This window comes from Miscanthus floridulus, chromosome 18 (assembly GCF_019320115.1).
Source record: "Miscanthus floridulus cultivar M001 chromosome 18, ASM1932011v1, whole genome shotgun sequence".
Lineage (NCBI taxonomy): Eukaryota > Viridiplantae > Streptophyta > Magnoliopsida > Poales > Poaceae > Miscanthus > Miscanthus floridulus.
In genome coordinates, this window is record NC_089597.1 from 46,379,360 (window position 1) to 46,401,545 (window position 22,186).

Consider the following 22,186-nt stretch of genomic DNA (forward strand, 5'->3'; position numbering starts at 1 on the left):
GACCTACTCAACCCCACCTACGTAGAAACATGTTTGCGCTTTCGTCCTCACTTTATGCAAAACGGTTAACCAAAGGTTACCACGCGTCCTTGGCATGGCTATTTAAGTCAGTTCGGTCGTTCTTGAATTCACAGTTTGGGACTAAACCCCTTGTTGCACAGTGTTTCGTGATGTTACAGTAATCCACGCGTGCAGTTACAGTGCCTCTCGGCCCAACCGGAATTCAGCCCATTTAAGCTGGGATGTTACAGTAATCTTCACCCACAAGTAATTAAGTGAGCATCAGGACTTCTTTTTATTTACTTATGAAAAAAAACGGATGACATGCCCGTACGAGTAGTTTCAACTTGGAAGATCTGGTAGTAGTTTTTAATTCATGACCTTGCTGACGGAAGCGAGCGCGTTTAGTAGTTTAACGGAGTACTAACTAAGTCGATATATTATAGCTAGCAGCTCCGCTGTCATCATCATTCATCACCCTCAAATGGATTGTAGGACGTGGGAGTCTAACGGTGAATGGAGTGTGGAATAATGTTGAGATGATCCATAACTGCTTTGTTCTCCTGGTGAGCTTCTTCGTTCGCTTTCTTGGCCACATAGCAACATAGCAACACAGAGAGGACTGGTTTTACGACGCGTTTGGTTGGAGCTTCTGTAACGTAATCTGATTCCATCGTTATCCATTTGCGTTGCTTTTTGTTTGTTTCAAGCGGCCTCGCAGTCAGTTACGGTGATATCCGATACGGACGCGTGGAAACGATATACAGCCCCCCTGTTAGAGTTATTTGTTAATGTTGCTGCTCATTCCATTCCCACGCTGAACCAAACAAAACATGGAATCATCCAGTTTGGAACCGGTAACGGTGTGTACTGATTACATTGACGTTTCCATTTGCATTTTTGAACCAAACAGCACCCGGCCCTGTGACCGCTGCGGGAGAGAGACGCCGAGACTATTTGACTCGGAACTAAACTAGAATTGTACCCCCTTCATTCTAATTTATAGGTTATTTTAGCTTTTCTAGATACTCAACTTTTATTACGTATCTAAACATAGTGTATATCTAGGTGCATGAAAAAAACTAATTACTTAGAAAAGCCTAAACGATGTTTGGGATAGTGGGTGGTATAATGTTTTAAGAACAAGGGAGTAATATACTCTTACTCAAAAAAGGAAGTCATAGCCAGTTATAAAAAAAAAAACTGATCTCGTCGTCTACAAAGTACTCCGTACTGTACAGACAGCAGCGCACTGCACTCTTCTCTCTTCTCTGAAGTCTGCACATCCTCCCTCCCGGACACGACAGGGCAGCCAAACCCGAGCGCCCAGAGCAAACAATCCCATGCCGACCGCTTCCATGGCCGTGGCCTCGGCCGCGCGGCCGCCAACGCCAACACCGGCGCCGCCGGCGCGGCTGGGGTCGCTGTGGTCGACGCTGGAGGACCAGCGCGGGGCGGCGGTCCCGCTGCTCTCCTCGGCCTGGACCCTGCCGACCACCTCCCAGGACGGGGACGGGGAGGAGCAGCGGCCCAAGGAGGGCCTTCTCCGCCGGGCCGGCGGCGCCGTGGCCGGCTGGTGGGGGGCGGCGTGCGGCGCGGTGGCGGAGCTGTGGGCGTTCGCGCGGGCCGACCCGCGGAAGCCCGTGTTCGCGGGGAAGGTCGCGCTCGCGCTCGCGCTCATCTCGCTGCTCGTCTTCCTCCGGGAGCCGCGCGACATCGTCAGCCACTCCGTCTGGGCGATCCTCACCGTTGTCGTCGTCTTCGAGTTCAGCATCGGTGCGCGCCGCCTTTGACTTTCCCTGGGTTTACTTGCGTTCAATTCAAGGTGTCATCTTTAGCTATGGTCCCTCTACTGTTCAGTCTTGATTGAAATTCCTTCGTTTGTCAAATCTCTTGCGTGCCTTCATCTTCTTTTGGGATCTTTGTGCTGCCCTGCCCTTGTCTCTGTTCCGACACATCAGTTCTTGGAGCATGGCCACATATATAGTATTAAATCGAAGCGATGAATAAACACTTCCGTCCAATGTTCATCTGATCTGCAGATTAGCAACTGCCGTTGCATTCAAAATCACTCGGGCCTGCTATTATGAGATCAGTTGACCGAGTGATCTTAAAAATGTCTCTGTTCCGACACATCTGATCTTAAAAATGTCATTATGAGATCTCTTCTTTTGGGCAATGATAAAGAGATGTTAGGTTTGTACTCCCAGCAATGTACCACACGGGTCCACTTTTAGGTGACCAAGTGAATCAGTTGTTCCGTGCAGAGACAGGAAAACTCTTCCATTTGGCCCATCTGTTGAATAGGGATGAAAACGGTCGAAAAACCCCTCGACCGTTTTCTACATTTACATTTGAATACGAAAACGAAAGCGAAAACGGTAAAGCCGGACACGAAAACGAACACGAACCTACGGAATATCGAAAACGAACCAATTCGAACAGAATTATGTTGAACACGGTCGGTATACGAAAATTCAATATGGAATACCGCCCCGTAGAGTCCATAACAATTAACAAGTGCATGACCCAAGCACATAACAATTACCAAGTGCATGATCAAGTTCAAGCGCATATAATAATTAACAAGTGCATGACCCTTGGTCTTAAGTATTAACACAATAGCTGACAGCCTGACACACAAATACAAGTCTAGAACAAGCAATTAACACTAACAGATAACAAAACATCTACAGTCATCAGCATCATCCATGAGGTCAGGATCACTTTCCATGTCTTTTGCTTCCTCACCCCCCTCCTTGTCCTTTTCCTACAAGTTTGCAAAGTGAATTCAAATTAGATGTAGCAACTAGCATATTTCAGAGCACGCAGTCAATAAACATACCTCAATTTTCAGTTTAGCCACAACATTAGCCAAAGCCTCAACCTCAAGATCACTCACAATTGATCCAACCATTTTAGAATCTGAACAAAAAATGAGAAAGGAAAATAATCAATGCATTATTCTACTGCAATTATAAGTGTGTCTAACTAAAAAAAACAGATAAAATGAGCACCTTTTCTTGCTGCAGCAACCCAATCCTTTGTGCAAATTAATGCATGTACCATCTCAGGATCAACACGACTACGATAGGGATCAACAACACGACCAGCAGCACTAAAAGCAGACTCAGATGCTACTGTTGATACCTGTATGGCCATTACATCACGAACAATTTGCGAAAGGATAGGATATTGTTCTCTCTTGTTTTTCCAACATGCTAAGATGTCAAACTCACCAACAATTTTCAGAAGTGGTTCTGTAATATACCTCTCCAACTCATTTGACTCAACCATAGCAGGTTCACTTGCATCATAGAAGAATTCTTCTAGGTCATGGTCTACATTTCCCATTAATATATCAGCTGTGTTACTAGGTCCAGGTGCAGCCCCTTTACTATTTTTCTTTGATGATGCAGGAGCAGAATTAACATAAAAGTTGTACAGATTCTTTACCACAGTAACAAACTCATCAAGTTCAACTTGATAATGATCACCATAGAACTTCTTCATGTAGTACTATATCAGCCTTTTCTTATACCTAGGATCAAGAAAACAGGCTACAGCTAGAGCAATGTTGGACTGCTGCCAATATTTGTCAAATTTGTCGTTCATAGCAATTGCCATATCTCTAATTGTAGCATCTCCACTACAGCACCAGTCTCCAAGCAAGAGCTTTATATCACAAAAACCTCTATAAAATAAGTTTGCAGTAGGATATGAAGTGCCAGATAGAATTTCAGTGAGATCATAAAATTTCTTCAAGCAACCATAATTTGTCAATGCATTGTCCCATTCAGCAGAAGATGGAGAAATCTTGGCATACCTACGGCGATTTGAAGACTTCAGCCTAATAAATACATCCTTGTAGTTGTAGTACAAGACATCTCTCCGCATTAGGTAGGTAGAATTCCACCTAGTTGAAACATCCATCGAGATACCCCTCTTTGTATCCAACCCAGCTTCGGTGGCACACATCATAAGCTCTTCCCACTGCAATGGAGACCCTTTCACAGCTAGTACAAGTGATTTGACCTTGCTGATTGTTCCTGAAATAACTTTCAACCCATCTCTAGCAACCAAATTGAGAATATGGCAGGCACATCGAACATGAAAAAACATCCCATCACAAACTAGGGAACTATTAGCATTCTCTTTCAGATCTGAAATTATATCGTTGACAGCCACTTCATTTGAACTAGCATTATCCAAAGTCAAAGCAAACAGTCTATTTTCAATGTACCATTTAACCATAACTTCAGTGAATGACTCAGACAACTTTGCACCAGTATGCCTTCCTTTTACATTGAAGAAACCAATAATTCTCTTTTGTATACGCCAATTATCATCTATCCAATGAATAGTAACACACATGTATCCTTTATTTTGGCATGAGGTCCACATATCCATTGTTGCACTAAAGCGGCACTTGATAGTTTTCAAGTGTGCATACAAAATTTCCTTTTCTTCAAGATATTTGTCCATTATTTCTTTCCTAACAGTGACACGGGACTTTATTGAAAAGCTAGGACGGAGAGATTTTATGAAATCAACAAGATACTCATGCTCAACTATATTGAAAGGATATTCATGCATGGTTATTGCCAAATTCAATTTCTTCAAGCTAGCTTCTTGGTCATATTTGAAAGGCTGAACATGAGCATTTTCACTACCAGGGTTCTTACCAACTTTAAGCTGTTGTTGTCCCTCCACAATACTTTGTTTTGACTTCAAATGGTTCTTGAATGCAGTCGTCCCACATACGCCCTCAGCTCTATACCTCTGATTGCAGTTAGCGAAATTGCAGTATCCCCACAGCTGCTCAAACTGCTTTCCCTCCACCTCGACAACCTCCTTTTTCTTGGTGAAATACTTCCAGACAGACGATGTGCATTTCTTGAACCTCTTTCAAGAAAGGTGAGCCTGCTCTTCATCCTCGTCATCCTGGTCATCATCATCGACATTAATTGGAGTTGTGGTCGCTGGAGTTGTGGTTGTTGCTGGTGCGCCAGCGCCACTACCACTGCAACTGGTGTCAACATTTGGAGCAGAAGAACCCATCACTGATGCTGCTGTAGCTGGACTTTCACAAGTTCCACTAGAGCTAATACTTTGAGATGAAGGCCTTTTACTCCTTGATCCTGCCAAGAGCCAAGTGAAACATTGCTAAATCAGTGCATGCCGGTCCCAAATAATCAAGCAAAAGGTCCACAATAGCCAAGCTTCATCAATAGCAAAAGCAATAATCAAGCAATCGGTCCTAAATTAGTACCTGCTGCTGGAGAAGTCGTTGCTGCCGGTGCCGATGCCGCTGCTGATGCTGCCGGCGGCGCTAGAAGGTGGCGCACGCTCTTGGTCTTGGACTTGCCCTTGATCTTCGATCCAGGAGCAGAACCCCCTTCTCTAGCTCCGGTGGGTGCCATCGATGGCCGGGGTGGCGGCGCTGCCTCGTGGCTGGGTGGCGGCCGGTGGCGCTGGCGGGCTGGGGACTGGGGAGTGGGCTAGGGACGCGGGCGGCCGTCGCGGACTCGCGGTCGCGTCGCCTGTCGCCACTCGCGCCGCGCGGCGAGGATAGGGGATACGGGGGGATTAGGGGCGCCGGCAGGGAGCCAGGGAGGAATAGGGTCCAGGGAGGAGTCGGAAGAGTGGAGGACTGAGGAGATTAGGGTTGTCATTGGGCTGGGCTGTAGAGTGGGCTTTGTGGGCTGTGCTGTGCGTACTGCGTAGTGGACCAAATTCGGTTTAAACCGAATTTAGAAAACGGTACACTCCGAATTAAACGTAGAAAAGTAGAAAACGGTTGGAAAAAAGCTAAACCATTTTCGAATTTGATAGTCTGAATTTCGAACCGAATTCGAATTTGTCCAAAAATGCGAAATCGATTGGTTCAAATGTAGAAAACGATGCGGTTCGGTTCGGAATATTTCCGTACCGTTTTCATCCCTACTGTTGAACGTGCCCCTGCTTTTGGCATCGTTCGAAGACCTGGTGATAGAGCGGCTTTTGACATTGCTGAAGATCCGGTGGTAGATGGATTAAGAAATGGTGCTTGCATAGTTTATGTTGTTGGCTGGCATATTTTATTTCAACCTGTGTGCAGTGGGATGTGTAACTTTATTAAAACTATATTCACAATGGTGATGGACCACAACTTCTTAAAATTTAGGCCAGATGCTTCTTGAGACATCTTCAAAGTCCAAACTATCATACCTTAAAATTTAATCCGGGCACAATTGCTTATTAAAGTATGGGTATCATCAAATTTATTTGGAAACCCTTTTTGTGTAGGTCTAATGTAAGAGCTCAGAGAATAATGGCTACTCAAATGGACTAAACAAATACAATTTGGAAGAAAAAGTAAGATTGGTTGTTAAATATTGTAGGTATTGTTTCTGTGATGCAGAAAGTTAAAAAAAACATAGATAAATGCTTCGTTGAGTACTTGGGACTTAAATAAGTGTACCTCTAATTAACCACGAGGGAAGGTTTTTTATTTGCCACTAAGAAAGCTGTTCTTTTTTATACCTTTCGTTTTTGTCACTGGTCTATTAAGGTGCTTGTTTTTTTTTTCTTTTTCATTTTTTGCTTAGATGGAAAATTTTCAACTTGGAGAAGATGGGTCCACTGGCTGTGCACACCTGCAAATTCATTTGTTCATATTCTGTAATTGATTTTAATCAGTGTTGATGCAGGTGCAACCTTAAGCAAAGGTTTTAATCGGGGATTGGGGACACTAACTGCAGGAGCTTTTGCTCTAGCAGTTGCAGAATTGTCCAAACATCTGGGAAAACTGGAGGAAGTAATTCTTATAACAAGCATCCTTATTGTTGGTGAGCACTTACATTCTGAGAGCATTCGATTTTTTTTTTCTCAATGGGGCCTATGAATATATCTAAAGTGCAATTTTCCTTGTTTATATTGGTAGCCTTTGTCACAACCTTGACAAAGCTGCATCCGAAGATGAAGCCGTATGAGTATGGATTCCGTGTGTTCTTGTTGACATTCTGTTATGTTATGGTCTCTGGGTACAACACTGGGAAATTCACTGATACAGCTACAAGCAGATTTATATTGATTGCTATTGGTGCTGCTGTCAGTCTTGGAATCAATATAGGCATCTACCCAATCTGGGCGGGAGAGGATTTGCACAACTTGATAGCAAAGAATTTCACTGGTGTTGCAAAATCCTTGGAAGGTATGACCTTGCATGCTGCTCAAACTTCAGAGTATTTCCAATGCTGGAGAAGTTAAAATATGGTGTTTCGTGTCCTTGGTCAACTAGTAGCTATTGATTATATATGCTTCTGATTTGTTTATTTCTTGCCAAATCTGCCAAATTAATGACATCAAGTTATATGATTGATACTGTTCATTGTACATTTGCTCTAGGTTGCGTTGATGGATATCTGAGATGCATGGAATATGAAAGGATTCCTTCAAAAATACTTGTGTATCAAGCATCTGATGATCCTCTATATAGTGGGTACAGGGCAGCTGTTGAGGCATCAGCACAGGAAGAAACCCTGGTTTGTGCTTGCTCTATATTCAACAATCAACAGTCTGCCATGTGTATTTTGGTGAATTTTGGTTAGGTAATTTCTAGTGTGTTTTCAGCTTGGTTTTGCTATATGGGAGCCACCCCATGGCCCTTACAAAACAATGAACTATCCTTGGAGGAGTTTCACCAAAGTTAGTGGAGCATTGAGGCACTGTTCCTTTGCAGTCATGGCATTACATGGTTGCATTCTTTCAGAAATTCAGGTTTGTCCATTTAATGTCAACAACAAACTGTTGAGACTCTGCATCTTTTTTTTCTAAACAAATATATTATGGACATTAGGCTCCACCAGAAAGTAGAAGGGTATTTGCTGCAGAGATTCAAAGAGTGGGACAGGAAGGAGCTAAAGTGTTGCGCGAGCTTGGAAGCAGAGTTAAGACAATGACCAAGCTGAGTTCTTCAGATATTCTGTTCGAAGTTCACATGGCAGCTGAAGTGTTGCAAAAAAAGATTGATGAGACATCATATCTTCTGGTGAACACTGAAAGATGGGATGCTAGCAAGCAAGCTCAAGGAATCAAAGAAGTTTTAAATGGCACCCGTGCTGTGGAAAAGGAAAACAAGAACAAAGAAAACAAGAATGATGGCACCAGTGCTGTGGAAAAAGAAAACAAAGCCAAAGAAAACAACAATGGAGGGGTGGAACCTACCATGGTTGATCAAACTTTAGTGCATCAGTCAAAGAGCTTTCTTGGAAATTCATTTCTGAGCAGATTTGATTCAGCATCAACAATTGACGGTTTTAAGCCACTACTTTCTTGGCCTGCTCGTAGATCATTCCATCCAAACATACCACTTGAAGATGAGGATTCCCAAACATATGAAAGTGCAAGTGCCTTGTCCTTGGCTACATTTGCATCACTTCTGATTGAATTTGTTGCCAGACTACAGAATGTAGTTAATGCATTTGAAGAGTTGAGTGAGAAGGCTAACTTTAAGGATCCTGTGGAGGAGCCTACTGCAATTAGCACAAGTGATGTTAGGTTTTTTGAAAAAATACTCAAATTGGTAGGATTCTAGAGTTGACACTGATGACAACCTGCAAGGCTTCAGTTTCAGATGACCATGCAATCCTGTTTTGGCACCCAGTTTCTGTTTTTGGGGGTACGGAATGTACACTGAACTTGTAAATGTGCAACCAGATGATTGCAAGCTGTATTGCTGGAGTTCAGTTTACAGCCACAGAAATCATCAATATATATATGGTAAAATGCTGATCTCTGCATCTCCTGTATTGTGTTTTCAGCGCCTTGTAAATAATGTTACACCTGGCTGGTTGCACAAGGGTTCAAAGTATATTTTGTGAATTGCCTGTTTTTCATTCTTTTTTGCACTCACCAGAAAATTTGATCTTGGTTTTTGTATCACTGTGATTTCTTGTTATTTGTTAGTTTTGGTTGTCTTTAATGTATTATTGATGAAAGTTGTGTAGACTGTCTTGCGAATTAGAATCCTTTCACAGTATTCCATCGATCAGAAAACTGTTGATGAAACTGAATACCAATCAGAAATATCACAAGTGTCCCAACCTATATGACATGGCAGTGGTCCTGCCAACTTTTCAAAAAATGAAATACCACAACTGCTGCTATCGATTATGTTATGCTTCCCCACTTTAATCTTACAAAGTGAGAGATCTCTACAACATAGCAAACATGACTGCTGCTTTTGACTATATACAGGCAGCGGGAATACAAAGTACAATATGCTAGCTATGCTTATCTACCTTTACTTCCTATTTCCCCGTCTTGTAACCGTTTTTCTATCTCGTAGTTACATTTCTCCACACGATTATAACCAAAGAAGAGGAGGGTTCCATGGCAGTTTCAGAATTCAGACGCAGGATTGCACGTCTGTAAGAACAAGCATGGTCAGCTGATTTCACAGTAGCATCTTTGTAGTATTTACAGAAGTTGGTTGTGCAACGCTCGTCGCAGGAAGGAAGGAATTCTGCTTGGTCTGCGAGGGTTGGTGCAGTCTGAATCGATCCACCCGACCTCATTCTCATCATTGTCATAAGCAATCAATTTTCCACGAAGAGAAACATCTGCAACAAATATGAGATAAGGATAAATTTAGCAGGAATGGATTGGGAAGTCGAAATTTGTCAAGAAAATGACCACCGAATACCTCCGACTATTATTACTGAATCATAACCGATCGTTGTTCCATCGAGCACCCCCAGGCAGACATTGCCCTTATCCTGAAATGAATCCCAGGAAAACCATGATGTTGTATGTGTACTACTGTACTTCAAATAGGAAATGGAGTATACAGTGTTAATCAGATGTAAGAAACATCACATGGGAACCTACACTGATGATCAAGTAATCTTCAGGACGAATGTTGAAGGTTCTGGAGAAGAAAAATCGTTTCTCGAATTGCAGACTCAAGGGCTTGAAAAAATATTTCACATCATCCACAGATCTGAAAAAATGTCTGTCAATTTAGCAAAAAAGGCATATTCAATTAAGAGATTTCAATCATGTTACCTCACTGGAAAATCAGCTTTCATGCAGAAAGGAAGTGTTTTGTCTGAGTCATCTTGTACAAATCGCGGGGATGCAGCCTTCAGCTGTTAAATTAAAAGAAAACATAAGAATTGACCTGTTTTGTGATTACATCTATCGAAGAATTGACACTCACCGAAGATATCAAATTTATAAGAGCCTCATTTGGGAAATATGTATATGTGGACCCACTGTCAAAGATCACTTGAGTCAACTTCCCTTGCACATTGAGCTGCTGATCCCCGTGGTTTACTTGCTGAACTTGGGCTCTGCGTATATCACTGAAGCTCACAAGAAAGAGAAAGTTTCAGTTATAATACCTAACTGTTATTATTTCAACTTTATATAACAGCGTATTCATGTGCAATTTTATTTCATAGGAAAGGGGTATATATATATATATATATATGGCTGTTTTTGCAACTAAATATTTGTGATTTGAGTAGAGACATAGCATGCAGGTCAGTTTCATGGCATTTCCTGATGCATGTGGTGACTGTGATAATAGGGAGAGAGTAACGAGCTATAGAAAAGCAGTTGAGTAATTTTTCCCTTTTATGGTTTCAGTCTCAGAGAGTGACATGAACTGGTAAGATTGCTGAGGATACGTTGCAACACAGCATATCGCAATGTCTAAAAATGATGCATGACATCCAAGGAAAGAATGATAGCCACACGAACTAAAATAATTTTCCATAAGACAGAGGCAACTTACTCTGCTGGACCATCTCGGATAGGGACCCAAGTCATACCCCATCTGGGAATGTAATCATCGCCAAGAAACAAATAACCACCACCACTGGGATCTCTCGTCACACAGTGACCGAAAGCATTGGAAATAGTACCTCGGCTGGCTAACTGTGTAGGAAGGCTTAGTGCCTGGTTGCTCAGGCCGAGAATGCCATCAGTATTTTCTAGTCTGTTCAGAAGAATTCCTTGCTGATCGTATCCACACCTGTATGTGATGGACAAATGGCAGTTAGTTTCTTAGACAATGTGCTAACAACAATCATCATTATACATACATGTCATGATGTTATCAGTTATTGGAAGGTGGACTCATACCCAAACACAATGTCCGCATTTTCCCTTTCACCACCTTCACTGATGAACTGCATATTATCCCTTACATGAACGCCCATAGAGGAGCTTCCGTCGGCATAACTGATATCATAGTCGCACTGATTTGGGTTGTCATGTTGGACTCGATCACAAAGTGGATCACTGGCAGGAACTAGGTTCGTCCGCGCAGGCCTATATACAGGGTGAGCTCCCTGTAACAAGATTGAATAATGTTTATTACAGAATCCAGTGAACTTGGGACAATCCAGCTAATCATGAAAAAGAAGAGCTTCAAATGGGGACTTTGAACCCATGACTTCAGCCCCTCAACCACTAAGCCACATGGAATTCACCACTAATTATTAATTAAGATCATCATGCAGCAACATTGTAGTAAAACGGAGCATGTAGCTGAAATGGTGTGTACATACCTTTGCACAGCTTGTGCATGGCGCGTCGCACTGTATCCATGTTGCATGGCTCCCAGTATCAACATCAAGAAAATAAGGCCTTGGAGGATTGCCCAATGAGATAGTAGTGTAGTATAGCCTGCACAGGTAATAAGGACATTAACATTTAGAAGGAAAATAATGCGATGTTAACAACAGCGGTGATCAGGGCCAACCGACAGCGGTTGGATGTATATATAAACAAGAAAAGACGATCTAAATCATCAAATAGTTATTATACAGTATGTCCGTTTGTTGGCAAGAGTGTTGACTTCGAAGCCAGCAAAGCAGTATCGCTCTAATTTATTGGAAAGTGCACTGTTAATCCAAAATTTAAAAACAGTTGTACATCTGAGTATAGACAACTTCGAGAGCGTAGGCCCTACTGAATGAAATCCCAAATAATTGAGAGAGTTACCGTAACATCCCCACCTAAATGAGCAGAATTTTGGCTGGGCCGAGGCACTGTAACTGCACGGGTCCGAGGCTGTAGCTGGGGACACTGTAGCGCGGCAAAAAACGGTACTGTATCAAGCGAGTTACTGTATCTTAGGACGGCCATCAGCCTTTAGTCAAACATTGAATCCTGCCGGATCGACTTAAATAGCTAGGCCAAAAACATGTTGTAACCTTTGGTTAACTGTTTTGCACGAAGCGAGCATGAAAATATAAACGGGTTACTACGTAGATGAGACTCACCCTCGATAGAGTGGACCGTGGGCCGTGTGCCGTGTCTGGGGTGTTACAGTTACGGTTCGGAATGATGGTCAAGCGTACTTCACAATTCTGTAAAGGAACGACTAGAGTACAAACTCTGCAACTAGCGCTAAACAAATGATAGTTCCAACTACTCCCCGAAAACAAACAGCAGAGCGATTAGACTTCGTTGTAATAACTTGGTGGAGCCCCCTGAAACATGGTATAGCCAACTGAATGGAAAGGGAGAAATGACAAGAGACTCGAAATCATGCGAAAGTGTACAGAAATGCGGGCAATTATCAGGCGGCGAGCTCAAAATCATCGAAGATAGAGCAAAAAGTGTCCGCAATTTGGAGCCGACAAACCGGAATTTGTCAAGGAGTGTCCGCGAACGAGAGAGCCGATAAAGTGATAAACCCAAGGACCAACGCATACTACAAGAAGCGCATTGAACGAGAAAGAAGGCAGCAGACCTTTCCCCCACAGAAAGCAATTAACAACAAGGAACGAACAAATTCCTAGAAACCCAGCTTGTTCGAGAATGTAACAGCAGACGGAATGGAAGACGAAGAACAGATACTGTTGGACAGAACTACGGAACCGAATTCTTGAAGAGGCTACACGCACCCTTCCGGGAAGAGGTTGCCGGTGGAATTCTGCGGCCAGTCGTCGCCGCTGGCCCGCTTCGTAGCCCCGCCGCGGCGTGGCTTCGGGTAGAGCGGCAGCAGGAAGGACCTGCGGCCGCCCACCGGGTCGTCGTCGCCGCCATCGTCCTCCCGCGTCTCCAAGAGCCGCCCCGCGTACAGGCAGACGTAGCCCGCCACTGCCACCGCCGCGAGCGCCAGCACCGCCGCGAGCCACAGTGAGGACGTCGCCCCCGGCGGCCGCGGCCGCTCCTCCTCGTCCTCTGGGGCGTCGGCGTCATGAGGAAGAGAGGAGGCGGGCAACTCGTGGCCGGCGTTGGGGACGACGATCATAACGTACCCGTTGGGAACCCGCTGGTGCTGCTGCTTTCTCCCCTCGTCCTCCTCCGGCGGTGGACCCGGCGACGGCGACGTCACCGGCGTGGCGGCCATGTCGCTGTCGCTGGAGAGAAGAGAAGCAGGCCGCGCGGCAAACGCAATGCCACGCGAGCTGCGTGCCTCTGCCTGCGAGGGAAGGAGGAAGGCAGGGCGGCGACTGGTTTGTTTCGCGGACTGGGTTTGGTATATGAATCACCGGTCCGCCCCCGAAGGAGGTGGGGGCAGGACGGGGATTTCGGCGCGCGATTCATCCATCAGTTGCCCAAAAGATTCAACGGCGGTGTGGTGTGGCCTGTCTTTGTCGTGGCCACCTGTAACTGGCATGACACGCAGGGGATACGGTGCCGTCTCTTGGCTGGATGGTACGGTGGTGCGGTAATCCAGTCGTGGACTCGTGGGCTACCTGCGTCCGTTTCTAGATTCAATCAATGCTATATAGGTTGTTTTCACGGCGTGACAGGCTTCTGGAGTGTCCTGATCATCGTCCTCATGTCCTTCCTGAAAGGCAAGCCCCGGAGCATTCTAAGTCTTCTAGTATTTTACAAATGATTACTTAAGTCCTTATAATTGATGCATTAGGTTATAAGAATTAAATGGAACCACCTGATGCATATAAATTCCTTGATATATACACCGTTAACCCTGTGTAGGTCTAGGATCGAATATATGCTTAGCCATACTTAGACCGGTAGAAGTCGGGTGATTTCCTGTCACCTGCGAGATATAGGTGGATACCAGAGCACGGTTGGCTATATTTGCTACCATGGAACAGAACCATGGGGTGATGTAAATCGAGGTCGGACAGAGTCTATGTGTAGGTTGACTCATGTGATTCCGTCTGTGTCGGTTAAGGACCGTACCGTTGTTGGCACTTCTGACAAGATTGAACGCATGCCTATCACTTAGCTGGCCGGATAACTCGTTCCGACCGCGAAGCCGAGTAGCTCAACTTAGGTCGGGCCCCGTTCTGTTGTGCGCTCCTTGCAAGGAGCCAGACTGAGCCCAAGGGCAGGCTAGGCCTGAACGTCCTGGCATTTGGTGTCCCCGATTGTGCAGCGCGGTACGAACCCGCAAAATGTGGACCTGAGTTGTACCAAAGGTGACCTCAGACGACTAATGATCTGGTCTGCTTGGGTTTGTATTAGGAATAAATTCATAGCTGGTTGAAATCGATTCGAATCGCCGTCTCTCCCGGATAGTGAGAAACTTGGCTAGCCCCAACATCGTAGTAACTGTGTTATGGAACATGATGGTTCAAATGAATATGGAATTACAATACTGGCTATGGTTACTATTGTATGCTTTTAAAATGATATACCACATGTTTGGCACAGGGTAGTTGCTAATCTAGAGATGGATAGTTAAAATTAACTTGATAACAGAATCATAATGGTATAACTGAGCTAATCGCTTTTATGCAAAATGTTGTCAAGCTATCTCCACTTATACAGCCTTGCATGATCCTTGGAGTCATTTTATTTCTGGTTTATGGCGGGTAAGTCTAGCTGAGTACCTTCTCGTACTCAGGGTTTTATTTTCCATTGTTGCAGATGGCACTGTGTATCATGGTTATTACAAGAGTTGCTTCTATCCCGTTGTGGATGAGGAGTAAGCCTTGGGCAGGCTTCTTTATTAACCCCTCTACATGCTTTTGTGGATTGTGATCGTATTTTGGCACTTTGCTTTCAAACTTAATTTTCTTCCGCTTTTGATTATCAAACTTGGTTTGTAATAACTTTGTTTCATACTCTGATGATGAAAATGTATCTGTGAACTTTATGTAATATGTGACATGTATGTTGAATCATATACGATCTTGGCTGTTGTAAATCGTTTATCGAGACCCGTCGTGGTACTCGACGGACTACCGGGTTTATATGGGTTCAAGTATGACAGTGCGACCGCTTGCAAGCTGCCATTGTACTTGTACTCTTATAAATTGGTCGGTTCTGCGACACCAAATATTTGTTCAAAACTATAGATTTTGATATTCAAGTTTTAAAATTTCCAAATGTCGACCTCAAATATTGACATGGTTAGTACCAAATTTGTAGTGGTTGATGGTGAGCTACAACTTTGTAGTCACCGAGTTTCTTTAGTTAAAGTCATTTAGAATCCAAAATATTCAATTTAATTTCCCATATTTTTACTTAATTTTTCAAATAATCTTAGATGGAGACATGCCCTATACATAAGTCGTAGTGCTTGACAATATGTAAAATTTTATAGTTGATTTTTTTCATTTGATATCATTCATCGGTCGAAAAATTTAATACAACATTAGGAAATGGCAGTATAAAGCTATAACATCTTATGCTCATTCTCACAAGTAATTGTATATTGTAGTGATAGAGATGTGTCATGTGGGACTAGAGATCATGAGTTCAAATTTTAGTTTTCATCTGCTTTATTTTCTAGAATCGTTAATAGATTACATAGGAGCAGGCTTGGGTTGGTAGGCAAGGAAATATGACCTACTAAGGCAAGGGCTGGTAGGCAAGGAAATATGACCTACTAGGTAGTGAAACGAACCAAAATTTTCTAGCAAAATTTCTGATGTCGTTGTGCCCGGTGATAGTCTTAGGATACCTCTTTCACGAGCAACCACTTTTCAACTAATTACAAATTTGTACAAACATCAAAGTACATAAATGTGGTTAGGAAACTTAATTTTGGGTACAAACCTTCTGGGCTAAAGTAAAAGAAACATCATAGATCCAGATGCAGCATTGAAGCTTGGTGGAGTCGATTTCGATTGGCAAACTTGAGTGGGAACAAAACCACCTACTACTCCCATCACTTCTGCATGTTAGGTAATCTACACACCATCAGATATGTGTAGATCATGGTCAGCACCAAAGAGTTTTTATGGAAATATAAATAAACGGATCTAGCGATCCTAATAGTTGGGTTGTAGTTTACGTCCTTAGCGTGCAAGTATAATGACGATTAATACAATATCTCATTCTCCAAACCATCTCCTACTCTACTCCCATCATCTTCATCTCATCACAATTCTCACCACTCAAACTTTCCTCACGACACCCTCAAAAATCCTCTCTAAGAGATGAGGCAACCTCTGCACTCCCCTCATCTCAATACCTTCCAGCCAAACCTATCTGGGGGGAGGGGGGAGAAAAGCAGTACAAGAGAAGCTAGGAGTTTGAGCACCATCCCCATGAATGATCGGTTGCAACTATACATACAATTCTAACTCTGCAGTGTCAGTATGTGTACACTCGTTCCCACAAATTCATTATAATCCATGGTAGCCCATATGTCTAGGTGACCATCACTCAAGAAACCTCGTGCGAGAGGTGTGGACTGTGGGTTTCGGTAATCTTTGGATTACTGTAACTCGATAGTTTTGTAACAAAACTTTCTACTCCTGCTTAATGAAAGACGTGTCAAGGCACGATCTCGAAAAAAATCAACAAGCTACTCCCAAGATGGAGCAGGAGCAGTCTTCTCTCGTCACTAGCCTTCGTACCGGCGGTTGAAAGATGAAAAATGTGCGGCATGTAAAATTGTTTCTATACTAGTGATAGGATTTTGATAATTATTCAGATCCTAGGCTTACGATGTGACAGTAAAACCATCTCACTGTCAGCTCTAACACACCAGCAGTAATGGGCCAGCAGGGATGGTGTGCTCTGCAGTAGCGAGCCCTAGACCACCTTTGCTCCTTGACTTCTGCAACTAATGCCCTTGGAGTGTTATGGAATATGTACAAAGTTCTCAATAATAAGAAAGGTATATACGTATACCTTTCAAGTTGGAAATAAATGTTCTATATAGAGTCACCTTTAATTAACCAAGGGGAGAGAAAGTTATGGACATGGATTTCTCTCCAACTATATTATTATACATGTAAAAAATTGTATAATAATGCCAATTCCAATTTTGACTCTATAAATGAGGTAGACAAGACCACGAATTTCCCTTTAACTCGATGCCTCCCCATTATTCTACCAAGCCCTTTTTTGCTTCCATCGTAAATCAAATCAATATGCAGTTGTCCATTATATATAGTTTAAGAAAGTGATAGCGTAGCTCAACTAGTTGGGTGAAAGGTGTGGTCATAAACCCCGACTATCCATGTTGACTCATTTTCAACTCGAATTTGGGTAATCTATTTTCTTTTTAGTGAAGAATCGTCTATTTTTTTTCTTAAGTTGGTCATATTTACATTATATATATATATATATATATATATATATATATATATATATATATATATATATATATATATATATATATATTGTTTGGTGATTCATTTTTAGTCCTACAGAAGGAAAACAAAACGGATTCTCAAACCCCTTTTTGTGCTCATGTCACATCGAGGTACCATAAGAAATAAATATTTGTAAAATTGAAACGAACAATGATAGAGTGAAGGGATTTTCCTCCTTAGCTACCTGAAAGTATTGTTATAGCGGTAGAAATTTTGACTATAACGAATATGTCTGTATATCCTTTTTTTTATGAAAGACGTGCCACGGAAGCACGATATATATATATATATATATATATATATATATATATATATATATATATATATATATATATATATATATATATGTGTGTGTGTGTGTGTGTGTGTCTGCAAGAGACGTGTTTTTGCTACGTATAATTTTTATGTGCAAATAATAGGGACATGTGCTCATTGCGGAGGTTAATATCAGGTAAAATCCCTATTTATGAAAGAAAGTCAAAATTTTCAAGCAAACTTTCATGGACCAAAACCACTTGCATAAAACAAAAATGGGAGAAACAAATTATTGTGGCTGCTGCTTGCATCATGCTGAATATATATTTGAAGAAGCGAAGGTTTTCATGGCAACTGAAAATTAGCGAATCTGTTTTCTCCCTTTGTGAGAGGTATTTGAGAGTTCTTAACTTGGTTTGGTTGCTTGCTCTTGTAGTCTGGTGTGTCGCTATATTAGAGATATGCCCGTCATCACCTCGGCTACAGTTCCTCCACTATGGCATGTAGTTTTTTTTAATCACTGTACAAACACAAACAACCTATCTATATAAACACATCCGAAAGACTGAACTGGCAAATCTCGATGTTGATGAAGTCACCGCAGGTGTATTTGGCGGCATAAAGCCTTTATATATTGGCATTTTGTTACATATAGTTTGCAGTGAAATTTCATGACCTTGGAGTAGTGGTATTGATTTTTATGGATAGGAAAGTCGATGCAAATTTAAGTATAAAGTTATATATAAGTCTGGTGTGTCGCTATATATGCCCGTCATCACCTTGGCTACTGTATATAAAACTCTGTAATGTCGTTTTAAAGTTTTATTCATGTCAGATCGAGGTACTACACTTAGAGACCAATTTGGACCCCCTCTGAGTTACAGTAATCAGCTAAAATAATATCTAGGTAATCCGAACACCCAAAATTATGAGATGTACTATAATAATCCAAAAAAAAACTAATAGATTCTTATAATGCTATAATTCACCTCAAAGATATTAACAGGAGACTCTAGGTCAATGGACAATAATCCAGCACTATAATTATTTATGAATACAAACAACATAGATTAGTATAATCCATAATGCATATTATCATAATCACGTTCACAACCAAAGATTCTAATGATTCAAAACTGATTCAAATAGGCCATTAAACTATAAATTTGAGGAGAGCAGTAATACAATTATCATGGAGTGGCTCTCACCTTTGTTTCTCAAGAACTCATTATAGAAATGTTTTCTTCCTCTACTTTCTTTTGTTTGGAGGTGAAACGTGCGTGACTATAATTTTTCTCTCTCTGCAGAATGCTCCCTTTTAAAATTTATTAATTTGTTAATTTAGTTGTATCCTAAGTCCAACTTCTTAGAGTGTGACCAAATTATTAAAAAAACAGAGCAACTTCTACGACACATAATTAGTTTCATTAAATCCATCATTGAATTTGGTCAAATCTGAAGAAAATTATTGACTTATATATGGCAAACCTAAAACAACTTTCCTTCGGAACCGAGGGAGTATGCAATGCTATAGTGGTAGAAATTTGGAGTACAAGGAACATGTCTGTATGAGCAGAGATCTTTCTCTGTATTTTCCCCTGCGTATCATTTCTGTCTAAAAAGAATTGGAACAGTTCGTTCTTTATTATGGAGGCTAACATCAGAAAAAGTCCCTATTTGTGAAAAAAATTTATAACCTGTTCGGCTAGGGCTGAAACGATCGTATACGATCGTGGATTATTACTGCTGACTGGTTTTGTATGAGAGAAAAATACTGTTCTGTCTAAAAATTTACGATCGTTTACGACCAAGCGAACATGCCGTTAATATTTCAGGCAAACTTTAGTGGACCAAAAAATTGTGGTTCTACTTACATAAAGGAGGTAATGATTGCGGCTGCTTCCATCATGTTTGTTGACTTGTATATATATTTCGGAACTGAAATTAATTTGGCGAGTTTTTCAGAGTTGTTAGCTTTTTGCTGGTTTCTCGTGTGTTGCTGTGCCTGTCCTGATCACCGGTGTATGTTTCGTGTCAGCTTGCGCCTCGGCTACGCTTTGGTTGGTTATGGGCAGGCATGTAGTTGTTGGCGCAGGCATCTGATAATGGCGTTTTGTCAGGTTAAGTACGCACGTATACAGTTTGCAAGCTCAAATTCGATGACCCTGTAGCAGTGTACTATTAACTTTTTTTCGGATTGGAAGTCGTTGTCATGTGCCAAATTTTTAAGCATAAATATTTACAGATCGAGGCTTCCAGCTTCGCAATCTTTTTGTGAATCGACTGTTTTTTTATATATATTTTAAGCAGTATGCATTTATAAAAAGCGAGCGCATATATAGTCCAAACAGTTGATTGCGTCGTTCACATGGATATTCCATAGCAACAGCGAAATGACATTCTCCAAAGAAATATATATATATATATATATATATTGCTCGTAACCAAAAAGAAGCTAGCGCAAATCATGTGGGTCTAAATTAATAGTACATTTAAGAAGCACTCGAGCCCGTCACCTTAAGATTTGCAGTGCATCCTAAGCAAAGATCAGCACCACCAATCCGTTAGCGTGAGCAGCCACTCTGTTTTTCTTGCATTGGATGGATGCTAGCATAGCAATAGCCTGACGGCGCCCCGACAACTACTAGAGCAATAACAAGAGGTAGATCTTTTTCTTTTTCTTTTTTTTTCCCGGCCCCCATTGGAAGTTAGATTAGAGAAAAGCAAAGGAATAATCACTCAGCAGATTATTTGGCTTACATGACTACATCATCACCAACGACCCTTGGTCCTTACCCTGCTGTGTGTCTTGTTGTCTAAATTAATGGTTCCATCAGCTATGTGCAGCTGAATACTCTGCCATGCCATATTTGTGAGGACCTGACCTGTGTCTCCTCTGCCTGACATGCATGAACAATCTCTCAGCCTCAGGTGCCCCGGTGGTGTAGTAGTGACTGACGTCCTGTGAACCTATCTACAAACTCTGGAGCTAATAAGACTATACTAAGGCCTTCTTTAGTTAGGTGAAGTTTGAGATTTTGGCTACGTAGCATTTTCGTTTTTATTTGGCAATTAGTATTCAATCATGGACTAATTAGGCTCAAATCGTTCATTTCGCGATTTCCAACAAAACTGTGCAATTAGTTTTTTTTTCATCTACATTTAATGCTCAATGCATGTATCGAAAGATTCAATGTGATGGCTACTGTAGCACCTTTTGAGAAAAGTTTTTGGAACTAAATATGGCCTAAGAGCGAACATATCTAAGGTAGGTTCCTTATCACACATTGCAGGCAGTTTCAGGCTATCCCCGCTAGACGCTAGGTAGGGGAAGAAGCAAGAAAAAAAGTCCACCCGGGCGGCTGCAGGGTCAGTTTCAGCGTCGTTGCGGCGCCCGCCGGCCGGGCCGCCTTTGAGTGCCGCGGAATCAACGGCGACCCGGGTATCTGACCCGACGCATGCCTCCAAGCCATATATGCTGGGCATCAAAATAAAGGGTTTCGTCATCGGAGCAGCAGCAGCAGCAAGAGCAACCTCACACAATGCAAAGTGCAGGATCGATTGCATTATTGCTGATCGACGACGCTCAAACCTCTCCAAGTCCCAGGATCATCTATTCAGCTAGCGTCGTCACCTACCTAACAAAAGCAAAAGATTGATCGATCGGTTAGGTTGGTGATTGGTGCAGGGGAAAGGGTCTCCGATCCGTTGATTTCCGTGACTTGGCTTCGATGCATGTGTGCCTGCCAGTGGGCAGTGCCCGCAGCAGGTGGTAGATGCACGATACCTGCTGCTGGTGCCCTTGGATCATCGTTGTGCGGTCGGTTTCAGGTTGTTCAGTCTCACTCTCACTGTTTGCCTCGCCTTTTCTCCCTTCTGAGTGCTGCGTGGTCACGGCTTTTGGTACATGTACTGTCGGTGTAAAGGATCGTTATGTGAACAACAAGGGGCTTTCTGATCGTAATCTTCCGTTCCGACTGATGCTACGGCTGCCATCAAGGTTTGTTATTAATTGTACGTCTTTTTCGGCTGATGAGTGAGTTGATACTGTTTTATTGTGAGAGAAAAATATTGTACCATATCTCATAAACCGAGCTGACAAGTTGAAGTGAATAGGACCGTAGTAACCGGGTCAGTTCACATCAATGGTACAGTGTCCATCTCAAGCTAGCGGTGGTCCCGCCTTTGAAGCAAATAGGGCCGTAGTAACCGGGTCAGTTCACATCAATGATACAGCATCCATCTCGAGCTAGCGGTGGTCCCACCTTCGAAGCGAATAGGGTCGTAGTAACCGGGCCAGTTCACATCAATGGTACAGCGTCCATCTCGAGCTAGCAGTGGTCCCACCTTTGAAGCGAATAGGGTCATAGTAACCAGGTCAGTTCACATCAATGGTA

The 22,186-nt window shown here is 42.4% G+C and overlaps 2 protein-coding genes across 2 annotated transcripts; one reads left to right on the top strand and one right to left on the bottom strand.

The window, feature by feature from the left end:
• The first annotated feature begins 1,258 nt into the window (after positions 1 to 1,258).
• Positions 1,259 to 8,890, top strand: LOC136520750 (aluminum-activated malate transporter 4-like). Its single transcript, XM_066514403.1, has 6 exons — positions 1,259 to 1,776; positions 6,693 to 6,830; positions 6,926 to 7,195; positions 7,390 to 7,526; positions 7,615 to 7,761; positions 7,841 to 8,890. Exons 1-6 carry the CDS (start codon positions 1,344 to 1,346, stop codon positions 8,576 to 8,578), a joined length of 1,863 nt encoding a protein of 620 aa, XP_066370500.1. The 5' UTR covers positions 1,259 to 1,343; the 3' UTR covers positions 8,579 to 8,890.
• Positions 8,891 to 9,029: 139 nt separating this feature from the next.
• LOC136521598 (aspartyl protease APCB1-like) lies at positions 9,030 to 13,610 on the bottom strand. Its single transcript, XM_066515346.1, has 9 exons — positions 12,906 to 13,610; positions 11,562 to 11,679; positions 11,134 to 11,342; positions 10,784 to 11,023; positions 10,205 to 10,349; positions 10,051 to 10,133; positions 9,874 to 9,985; positions 9,689 to 9,761; positions 9,030 to 9,605 (listed from the first exon to the last, which is right to left on the bottom strand). The coding sequence occupies exons 1-9, from the start codon at positions 13,352 to 13,354 to the stop codon at positions 9,463 to 9,465; spliced, it is 1,572 nt and encodes a 523-aa protein (XP_066371443.1). The 5' UTR covers positions 13,355 to 13,610; the 3' UTR covers positions 9,030 to 9,462.
• Positions 13,611 to 22,186: the final 8,576 nt, after the last annotated feature.

What these genes read in the sequence shown, in the direction of transcription:
- LOC136520750 (XM_066514403.1), top strand. Translation starts at nt 1,344, where the DNA reads ATGCCGACCGCTTCCATGGCCGTGGCCTCGGCCGCGCGGCCGCCAACG. An exon ending in CAGCACAGGAAGAAACCCTG is followed by an intron (nt 7,527 to 7,614) that starts GTTTGTGCTTGC and finishes GTGTGTTTTCAG; the next exon opens with CTTGGTTTTGCTATATGGGA. An exon ending in GCATTCTTTCAGAAATTCAG is followed by an intron (nt 7,762 to 7,840) that starts GTTTGTCCATTT and finishes TATGGACATTAG; the next exon opens with GCTCCACCAGAAAGTAGAAG.
- LOC136521598 (XM_066515346.1), bottom strand. Translation starts at nt 13,354, where the DNA reads ATGGCCGCCACGCCGGTGACGTCGCCGTCGCCGGGTCCACCGCCGGAG. An exon ending in GGCAACCTCTTCCCGGAAGG is followed by an intron (nt 11,680 to 12,905) that starts GTGCGTGTAGCC and finishes TTACCTGTGCAG; the next exon opens with GCTATACTACACTACTATCT. An exon ending in AATGCGGACATTGTGTTTGG is followed by an intron (nt 11,024 to 11,133) that starts GTATGAGTCCAC and finishes CATCACATACAG; the next exon opens with GTGTGGATACGATCAGCAAG.